The sequence below is a fragment of the Seriola lalandi genome, unplaced genomic scaffold, assembly GCF_002814215.2.
Source record: "Seriola lalandi dorsalis isolate HSWRI2012SDOR001 ecotype SW California unplaced genomic scaffold, Sedor1 jcf7180002054654, whole genome shotgun sequence".
In the NCBI taxonomy this organism is placed as follows: Eukaryota; Metazoa; Chordata; class Actinopteri; order Carangiformes; family Carangidae; genus Seriola; species Seriola lalandi.
In genome coordinates, this window is record NW_019525207.1 from 441700 (window position 1) to 452703 (window position 11004).

Sequence of the window (11004 nt, forward strand, 5' to 3'; positions counted from 1 at the left end):
AAATACAGTAAAAAAAAAAAAAAAAAAAAAAATTAAAAAATTAAAAAAAAAAAAAAAAAAAAAAAAATTGAAAAATTCGATTAAATTGATCCATATCACGAAACAAAGCACTGCTTTAGTGTCTATTAAACGTGGGCAAACACACACAGATAAAATCTATGTAATCTGTCCCAATACTGTCATGGAACTGAAGAGGTGTTTTACAAGGCAGACAAGTCAAATTTCAAAACATTTCTTTCTACCAGTATATTATCACCATCAAGACACATGAAGCCAAGTTCAGACACTGCAAGATAAAGTGAGTGATAAAACATGAACCCTGGTCCTCATTAACTGCACCCTAGCACTCTTGCCACAGAGATGACTGCCACTCAGGATAAAGACTTGGGTTGCAGCAAAATGTTGCTAAAACAAATGAAACAACAACCTAGGTGATTTCCACTATAACATTCAAAATGTATGATCCATCATTAAAAATCCATTTTTATCTTTCTTTTCTGTCTCCTTCACCGGTAAATCTATGTCTGGTTATGTGTTGTCTGTTTTTACATGCTCTGCTCTGATGCTACCGGACAGCATTTTTCTTTTCATTTTGTTATCATACACACAGCCAGACGCAGAAAGAGACACACAGACACACTTGCAAGACCAGCTAGTCAAGTGATTACAGTTGACCTTTGAACCTTGTAGTGACAGTGATTCTGAGAACCAGTGATATAAGAGTCGCAGGGGCGAAGCAACACCATGATGGGTCATAGGCCTTAGGGCAACTGTCTCCTCTCAACTTTATACAGAGCATCGCCCTCGCACAAACACACAGACACACAGGGACGTGAGATGTGCTGTATGTATACAAAGAAACAGAGGATATGTTTAAGATGGTGTGTGCGACAGTGTAGTAGGAAGGCTATGTAAAAAAGCAGAGGGAGAGAGAGAAAAAGGGTAGAAAAAGAAAATGAAATATGTGCACACAGGGAGTTTACTGTAGAAAGAGAACATCTAAAGGCCTAAATTAGTTTCTAAGATCTGTGCTCACCTCTCAGTGATAAATCTCAGTTTAAACATGTGTATATATGTATATAAGCCACAAAGACTTTCATCAGTCTATTTTGTTTTATGTCCTGGATGTCTTATCTCTATGATAAAAAACACACACACATGCACACACTTGGCTGCAGTGCTGCTGCTCTCATTGACAGGTGAAGATCTGAGGAGGCGAGGCAGTTATAATGCAGCAGAGTGAACAAAATTACAGGTGTCTGTCACTGCTGTGACTCTTTACTGCTCACCTCTTCAATCTCCCATGTTCTGTAATAAAATCTGAGTCCACTAAAAAACAGCATATAAACTTTGGCTGGAGAAAGTAAACAAGTAATACTGCCTCTCCTCTGCTGCCATCAAGGCCCTCTGGTGCAAGAGCTAGTTTTAAGTTGTGTCAAAGGAGCTTTTCATAAGTAAAGAAATCATTCAAATTAATAAGATTATTAAGTTTGTCAACTGAGAATTTTCTGATCATCAGCCAATCAATTAATCAAGTGGAAATTTTGACTTGTCATAATACGAGAAGCACAGGTGTTACTAAAAATATTAACAATGGTTCTGTTCCATTCAAGTGTCCAAGGAAGTCATGACAGTGTGACAGTGAGTCAGCATGAACAATACCAGGACCCTGAAACTGAAGCAGCTAAATGGAATTCAGCCATCATTCATTTTATTATATACACCTGTGCTTTTCCCTCTGTTACGTGTCAAGATGTTGTCTGTGAAAAAGGCCTGCTGTTAACAAGCCTGAATAAATGTCACATGACATAAATGAGTGAGGGAAACTTCACTGTCAGAGAAGTTACTGTACGTCTTGACCTATTCCTTTGAAACTTTTCACATAAACTCATGAATGTGTATATTTGGCGCTTATATCACAGTCAAAGAAGGTAGTGTTTTATATTGATCTACATGAGGAATTGTCATGATGCATGGGAGAACACAAGAGAAAAGAAGGGATTTTCATTGTCCTCAGTATTGACAAGTCTATGATAAAGCATATGGTGGCTGGAAAACAAACAAATTTTTCAAATAAAAATTATCCAGCTGGCTAACACATATGTCACTGATGTTTGAAAATGAGACAGTTACAAATAACTTTACAGGAAAAAAGTGGATAGAGACAAATACAGAGTGGAATATCAAAGCTCATGACCAACTGGGGCTGGCCTGCTTATGATTAAGGATCTGCCATTTGCTGCCGCATATTTAGGTGACACATTTGATTTAACGCAGATTAACCAGCCTGAGGGCATGGACTTCTCACTGCAACACACTGCACTGGAATACATGATACATGCAGACATGCACCACACACAAATATGCACACACAGAACGTACCTCCAGTCTCACACAGATTGAAACCGACAAGGTGCCAGTGTCACTCAATGATACCATGAGAACAGGTTAGGGTCCAAGCCTTGAGTCTACAGATGTACGACATCGTACTATTCTACACTGCAAAATACAAATCTAGACAGTCTAATGCACACACAGGCATGTCTGGAAACTCCACAACCTCATTTCCCCACACTACAACACTCAACAATGGGAGCCTAAAAAGGCATTAATGCAGCAGATACAGACAGGACAAAAATCCAGGGCAGAAAACTGCAGTACTTGCCACCTGCAGTGAAATACAAGTGTGTTTGTACGCTAGAAACAGAAAGAGACATGGAAGGACTGGATTAGAGAGGATGGAGGAGACACAAGCACTCAAGCAGGTGGACTTGTAACAACCAGTAACACAAGTGAAATTGAGATACAAGGCCAAACAGGAAAATGGAAGATGTAAAATCATAATCTCTCACTGGGAATTAATGCATGTATGATGTGAAACAACCCAACAGCATTAAACAACAATGTGAAGGCTTAAAACTTAAAGTTAGTTAGGGATGAAGGAAGTGTAGGCAAGAGAAGAGTGTGACCATCACTGGGTCACCATCTAAGGATATACGAGTGAGAAATGCACGTGTTTCAACGCAATCCAATGATCACCTAAACAAGTGTGTATTTGTTGATACCTTTGGTGAGACATCTAGTGACCCAATGAGGCACATTTAGTTTAGTCAACTAATGCCATTTATACACTACATGACTTGTCAGATTGCTGTGCTGTTCACACAACACAAGTTGTCTTGTAATCTTGTAATCATTTTGGTTTGCACACTACATAACTGATCAGTGACAAGGGGTTACATACTGAGGTCTTTCATACAGGAGGAATCTCCAACAACTCTGTCTGGTCTCCAAACTATGTTCAGTCACGAAAACATATGTTTTTCTGCAAAAAACCAGTAAGAGTTGTTTGTGCAGTGAAAAAACAAGAAGAAAAAGAAAAGAATATGGGTGAGAGTGGTTCGGAATACATGGGCTCTCAGTGGCTGTAACTCGTTGCTGCCAGTGCTGTGCATGAACACACCAGCAGCATGGCTAATGCTGGCAATTCAAACAACGCAATTAACAGTAGATCGTTTTTTCTTAGATTTTAAAAACAATCTCTGCCTGTGATTCTATAGTACTGTAGTATACAGTAATTCATTTTGTTTGGGAAGTAGCAATGATTGGGAGTTGGGAATGGGGGTTTATTTTTAAAAAATTAGCCTAGCAACAAGCAGTTGGGCAGACTACACTCCTATTTGTCCCTCTCACTGAATCTGGGGCTCGGCTGCCAAAGTGACAGCAACAAATTCAGCCACATTTCAACAGGTAGCTGCTACCTCCAGTATCCAAGGTGTGTAAACAGCAACACCATCTCTGCTAGTTAGTAAGTGATAGTTAGTGGTTTTTGCTTGTGTCTGCAGTTGAACAAAGTATCTTCAGTAAGTACGGTAATAATAGTTATATTTTGAAAGCATGAGTCCAATTTTATGTCCCATTGTAATTTTTCATTTTTATTTTACCTTTTTACATTTTAGCAACTTATTCATAATATTTTAATTTCATGAAACAGATTGTGGATTTGATATGCAAGTACACTGTACCAGTGTATTTTTCAAGTGCTGCAAGCCTTGAGAATATTGCTTATTTTGCCTCATATTTAAACCCCTCACTGCATACCTGTATAATTAATGCATTTGTCAACAGAGCTATGACTCATCTCTTCCATGCATTGCACTGTGATGGGAGATTGTTTGTGGCTCAATCATCCCGCGCAATCCATTACATAGATCACTTCGAGTGCATTTCTGAAACGACTACTCACAAACTACAGTATCTTACCAACTGGCAGCATTCATGGTCAAACAAAGCTTGGTTTGCCCAGTTCTTGTTTAAAGGAGAGCAGGGCAATGGGTGTTCAGGGACTAACAGAAAGCGAAAGGTTGAAAGCACACTATCTGAGGCGAATCATTCAGCCTGCTGGGGGATCTAGAGCAAAGCCTTGACTAAAGACAGACAGACAGACAGCGCTAAAGCAGTGTTACACAACAGACCACATGCACAAGCCTGGGTGACAGGTGAGAGTCTGGGGCAATGAATGTGATAACACAACGAGGATAAGGACAAGCAGAGGGAGAGATGTGGAACGTTAAAGGGAAAGAGATAAAGACAGACAGAGGGAAGTGAAGAATGAAAGAAATACAACAAATTATCAGTTTATCACTCGAGAGACAGTCTGTACTGAGAATTTATAACTACTGTGCAACTTCTTTTCAAACCAAATAACTGACCAGGTATTAACTGCTGTTTGTGAATTTTAAATGAAATGGAAGATTGGCTTCATGTACATTTGATAATATAATAGATGTTTGATAGTAAAAGGAAATAAAACTAAAAATAGAAGTGGCAGTGAGTCCAGTGATACAACAATTTACAAACTTCAAAGAGAATGGATTTGGTTTTCAGAGGGAAATATGTCTAAAATAGACAAACAAAGGGTATTCTGGTGGTGTGAAAAATAAAATGAATCAATTTCAGATGAGCAAACTAACATCATGAACACCTACAAAAAACACATTTCTCCAGCTACTCAGTCTCCCATGCAAAACTGTAGTTACATCACTCAGTACGTGATCCTGACTGTTGATTTCTCTCAAAATGAGACCATGGGGTCGATTTATCTACAAAAACCTGTGCCAAACTCTCTTTCTCTGTGCTACAGAAGCTAACTGTTAAGGTCATCTCTTTCTCTGAGCAGGAAACTGTGGGTCTCTGTTTCAGCTGGCAACTACATGCCACTCTCCCCTTTTCTCTCCCTCATCAAAAGCTGCATGTCAATATCTCACTCTGTCACTGTTCACTAGTCTGGAAATAGAGAGTGATGGCACCATTTAGAGCCAAGTGTGAATATACTCTGACATAAGGCCTGACAATAGAACAGACAGTCTCTGTTCGCAAGAGACCTAAGATTAGACGGTCCACGAGGAATTCCCTGCTGGAGAGATTAGCTCTATTGATGCTGCTTTTCACAGAGTATTGAGACAGACTGAATGTGTCTGTGTGTGTGTTATGACAAAGGTCCAATGTATTACCAGAGCTACAAGTGATGTCTTAAAAAAAACATAACTTGACGTAACCAGCAGCAAATCAGCAGAAACCAGAGAAAAGCAAATCTTGGCCTTTGAGGCTGTTCCCATCAAAAACATTTATTTTTGCTAGGTCATTTGATGAATGACCTTGCAATCTATTGTAACCCCATGCACTAAATGGACGGTCTGCCTTTTAAGTTCACTGCCAAGTACACAGTTGCCTAAATTGCTGATCACCACTGAACAACAAATTCCTTTTTTCCACTTCGCAAATTGCATGATCCATGCATCGACAAGTTACAGACAGTCAAGTCAAATTTCTTTCCATATCTTTTACCAGCCTCTGTCTGGTGTCTGTCTAGTCTCTGCACCATCCCCCTACTATTCCTATCCTACAAGTGGCGGACACAATATGGTGATCAACTGTTTAATCCAGTGGAATCCAGTACAATACCTGCCTCAGAACAGCAAAGCCGGTCAGCCCTCCTCTTACCAACTGTGATCTCTTGCTCCAACATTATGGCCAACCACAACAACAAGCCACAAACACAGTCAGAGAGAGGAGGACAAACAGCCTAAGGAGGTGATACACTTCTTGTATGGTTCAAAACTGTGTTTAGTCCAAGAGGAAGCCTGATCTGTGTAGCAAAATGGACCTTGTTTTTTTCCAAAAAAATAAAACTTACAATTTATGCAAATTCGTATAAAACCTGCATAAGGAAATTATGTCTTTTTTGAGTTGGTAACAAAATGACATTAAATGTATACTGATTGCTCTATGTTTCACTTTCTAAATTACTTAAATAGGTTTGTTGATGTTGATCTAAACTAAAACAGGTCTCTCTTCCTGGTGCTCTAAACTCTTGATCTTGTAGCCTGATCTGCTTCTGTTTGGTGACTGTTTCAACAGGAATAACTGGTCAGATAACATATTTTAGTGCTGTCTAGGCATGCAGTGACCCCACTGAACCCTGCTGACCATGTTCAGACAATGTAGACATTCAACCTTTATCATGTATATGTATGAGTTTATTGAAATGACATGGCCTCTTCTTATCATGCATTTTTTTCAGCCTTTGCTGTACTCTTCAGCTTTTTATCATAAGTCCAGTGTTCAGCATGTTATCACAAGCTCACTTAACTTTGAAAATAAATTTACAGGTACTTTTTGTAATTGCAAATTTATATTTTAAAGTCAAATCATTAATCAGTGGAGCCTGTGTCCAAGACCGGTGATTCTCTCTTTGTAACTGCTTTGAATTTCTTTAATATCTAACTACAGTACACCGACTTTCAGTTCATCTAAAAAAATGTAAAAAAAAAAAAAACTCATATGGTAGTCAAACGTGAACAGCCACTTACCTTTTAGTTTCTCCACCACACTCTGCCCAGCTCTCTCTGCCACCCGACCATCCTCCCTCTGGTAACGGTCATCCAGGAATCGGGCAGTGGCTTCTGACAGGTGGACCTTTCCTGCCACACCCAGCTGCTCCATCAAGTTAGCCAGATTGACATCATTTGACCACACATCGAACTTGAAGCGCTTCATTCCCAGGATCCCACACAGGACGGTGCCCGTATGGACGCCAACACGCATGCTGACAGTCTCACATGTCTCCTGACAGAACTGCTCGATGGCCTGGATCATGCCTAGGCCCATCTCTACACAGCAGTAGGCGTGGTCCGGTCTGGGCTCAGGGCACCCTGCTACGCAGTAATAGCAATCTCCCAGAGTGCTGATCTTCTCACAACAAGTTAGTTCACAGAGCCGGTCAAAACGTCCAAACAGGTCATTGAGAAGCCCCACTAAGGCTGGTGCTGACTTATTGGCAGACATTTTGGTGAAACCCACAATGTCTGCGAAGAGGATGCTGACAGGCTCCATGCGTTTCATGTTGAAGGGCCTGAATATTATCTGTCCACGGGGGATGGAGGTCTTCTTGCGTTTGTGATTGTTGTGAGGGTGATTTTTGGGGTTAATGGCACTTTGGGCTTGTGAAGCTCCACCACCTCCCCCACCACCCACTGAGACAGCCGAGGCAGAGCAAGCACCAGAGGAATAACGCTTGCCAGAGTTCTCACCACCGCCCTCATCGTCACCCTGCTTCATCAGCTCGTCTGCGACTCGCCGTGGCATGACTGAGTGGATCATGCGTTCCTTCAAGGCCTTCTCCACTTCTAAGTCTTTGCCATGCATGATAGCCTGGCCCACTTTGAGGAAGGTGCTGCGGGAACGCACCTCCGACATGATGAACAGGTGGATGCCAATGACATGGGCACACAAGTGGAGCAGAGCCTTGGCTGGGCCCAGCCAGCGGAGTGGGTCTCCTTCCCAATCAGAAGCTGAACCCTTTAACTCTGTTTCCCATCCCGTAGTGTCATAACTCCTGTGAAGCAATGGTAGCCATCCTAATAACTCAAATAATATAGAATAGAGGAGTCCCAGCATCACTGAGGCATACAAACGGACATGGAGGACACTGTATAGCAGTAGCAGAACCTCCATACACAGGGAAAAGGTGCCTACAGGGGAGATGCAACGGGTTGAAGGTGGTAAATCATCTGGTGAGAGATATGAGGCATTCCCTCCACCAGCCCGCTCCAGCTCAGTGTAACCAGCAGTCTGAATCTGTGGAGCTAAGGTTATGGCAAAGGTGACCGCTATCAGGAACAAGGATGTTTGGTTGTACAGCCGTGTGTAAGGCTGAGTGAAGGTGAATAAAAACAGGAGGACTAAGAGGACCAAAAAGGAGGCTGTGGGGGCTAGGAAGGTCATGGGGTTGCAGCGATCACTGTTGACCCCAAAGTACACCCCCCAGAGTACAGCCGCCACTGCAAGGTAGAACAGGACATAACGGAAGCGCCGCTGTGTCTGAGGAAAGCACCTCTCTTGGCATGCCTCTTCCAGGATGGGGGAGTCAAACTTGGGGTCCCAGCATTGCGCAGCAGAGCGTTCGAACAACGGTGGCGCCTTCCTTTGCACCCTGGAGGTGGAGGTCACGGCTGGTCTGGAGTCTGCCGAGCTGCAGCTGGAAGAGATACTGTATTTGTGGAGGTTAGGGTTCGTTTTACTCACAGCCCCATAGCTTCCAGCTGCTCCTGCTCCACTGTTGGCAGCCCTCAGTGGCTCATGTTGATGCACGTGTGGCGCGCTGTTGGTTATCCGCACGGTGACGGCGCCATCCCCGCTGGAGTCGCAGCTCACTTCCGTGCCATGCATGAGAAGCTGCCGGTGATGTTGCAGAGTGGCCATATTGACTGGTGTGACGCGGAAACGAGGGGGTGCGGGAGAGGTGTTAAATATTAATATAATATCTTCTGATGGCGCTCAGGCAATTACACGCGGTGCGTGGGCGCCGTGTGTGCACATGTGGCACGGAGAGGGGGGAGAGGGCGGCGGTGAGAGTGACGGGCAGGCAGACAGAGAGGGGGAGCGAGAGCAAAGGTGTTTGTTGGAATAATCACACTGCATGAATGGTGAGCACGGCACAGACGTCTTTGCTACGCACACAGCAGCCTGCACACTCACTCACACAAGACGCGCCGTTCCAGTTTCTTGAGCAGTTCATTATCCGACCCCGGGTTTGCGTCAGTACTCACATTACATGTATCCTTCTCCAAAGAGGCTCTGGGTTTGAGCCCGGCTTTCTCTCCAGCTGCGGTAAAAACACTGTCATCACTCTTTCTGCCTCCTGAATTGAACATCCTTCTCGGAAAGGACTGGTTAGTGATGCAACGGTTTTTTATGCCTTCATCAAGTCAGTCCTGACGTTACATGACTGGAAATTACCTCTTCTGGATGTGCGCAATATTTCGATACTGCTGACATGACAGAGTCAGACAGCTTAAGGAAGAATGCCCAGATTTCTCTTCATTCCGAAATAATTATGTCTGCGTGGAAAAAACAGCGTTCAGGTCCAGGGCTTCATTGTATGAGCAGATACAGATAAGCTATAGGCTGTCAACAGTTGGTGTTGTGCACAGCAAATGGCTACAAAAGTTACACTGTCCCTCTTATCTCCACAACATGCGTGACAAATGGTCAGTTTATGCGTCCTTTCCCTTTTTAAAAACTAAAACACACCCAAAGTCTTGTCCTTATGGACAGCTATTGCTGAAATAAAAATGTGTGGACATCATAAAGTCGTAAAGCATCAAAACTACATTAAAAATATTGTCAAAAAAGTATTAATCAGCCCTCTCTTAAAAAAAGAAACATTCTCGTTTTACATTGATTTTATATGCTGTGAATATTTTACACAAAGTAATGCCAACCCACAATGTGACTAAACTGTTAATTAAGAAAACAAAGTGGGTGATCTGTAATTAAGGAGACTTTACCTTCCTCTACATCCCTTCTCATGTATTGCTCAGTGTCCTAAGGATTTACATTGTTTATTCTCATACATTCTCCTTCCATCTTTATTCCAGCGGGCCCTTGCAAATATTCCAAGCTGAGTTATTTTGGAGCCCTGTCCAGTCCAAGAATCTGATCATAAGAGGCCTGACAGGCAGGCCTATTCCCACGGATCCAGCCCCGTCCTTTCCTGAACTCCCTCTCCGGATCTCCACCGTTTATTCCCCCTCTGCCTTCCAAAGAGGGGGTCGGGGAGGGGTATGCGCTATTCAAAGAGGCGTAATCCGAAAAGAGAAGCGCAGAAAATACCATCCGCTGGCCCAAATTAGCGTAGGTTTGCCTCTGCTGGGAGTGTCTGCAACTTGTTGCGCGCAGTTGGCAAAACATACAGCTATGAGGAACAGCCTCGGTCGGAACAGGCTGGTCTATAAATAGTGATGATCAAAACTCTTGCAATAACAACACCAACGGTGTGTAACATTTAAATGCTTTTCTTAAACTTATTCTGTGGAATATCAGGAGCGCTTGATACAAAAAAAAGTAATACTTAAAAATCAAGTCGTAAAACGCGTGCAAAACGTCAGCGATAGGCCCCCTCTCGCTTCCAAAAGCTCCTAAACTTTTTTCCCAGGCCGTATTTCCTGCGTTTGGAGAGGAGACCCAGTTAGGAGTCTCTGGTTATTTGGAGCTGAGGCTGGATTTCCTCCCCTCGCATTCCCCCCGGAGCAAAGAAGTAGAAAATCCCCAGAGCAATAAAGGAACCCCCTTTGGATGTGTCCTCGGTAGGATTATCAAAAACCGCCCCCACCAAAGCAATGTCTCCTTATCTCTACCAATTCCTTAGGTCTGGATAGCTCTAGTTTTCGCTGGCATGCATGTGTCCAACAAACACAACACTGTGCGCTCTGGCTGTGGTGCGTCCTCTTCCGTCCGCCGCTGGTTGCCACCCTTTTTCCTCCTTGATATATCTCTCTGCTGGAGTTGGGGGCTAAATAAAAACAGACCTACAGCGGGAGTTTGTGGCTGCTTTTCCGTCTTATCCGGGCGAGCGTACTATCTCCACTCCTGTGGCTGCCACCATCTTCGCTGTGACTGGGTCGGAAATCCTCCCCCAGCTGTTGTGGCGGTGCGGGTTGG

At 43.2% G+C, this 11004-nt stretch overlaps 1 protein-coding gene across 1 annotated transcript in view; it reads right to left on the minus strand.

The window, feature by feature from the left end:
- Positions 1 to 10992, minus strand: part of adcy9a (adenylate cyclase 9a) — a 39583-nt gene extending 28591 nt beyond the window's left edge. The window contains exon 1 of the mRNA XM_023420590.2: positions 6873 to 10992. Within this exon, the coding sequence (XP_023276358.1) occupies positions 6873 to 8763 (1891 nt within the window). The 5' untranslated portion in view covers positions 8764 to 10992. The remainder of the gene's footprint in view (positions 1 to 6872) is intronic.
- Between the last annotated feature and the right edge of the window lie 12 nt (positions 10993 to 11004).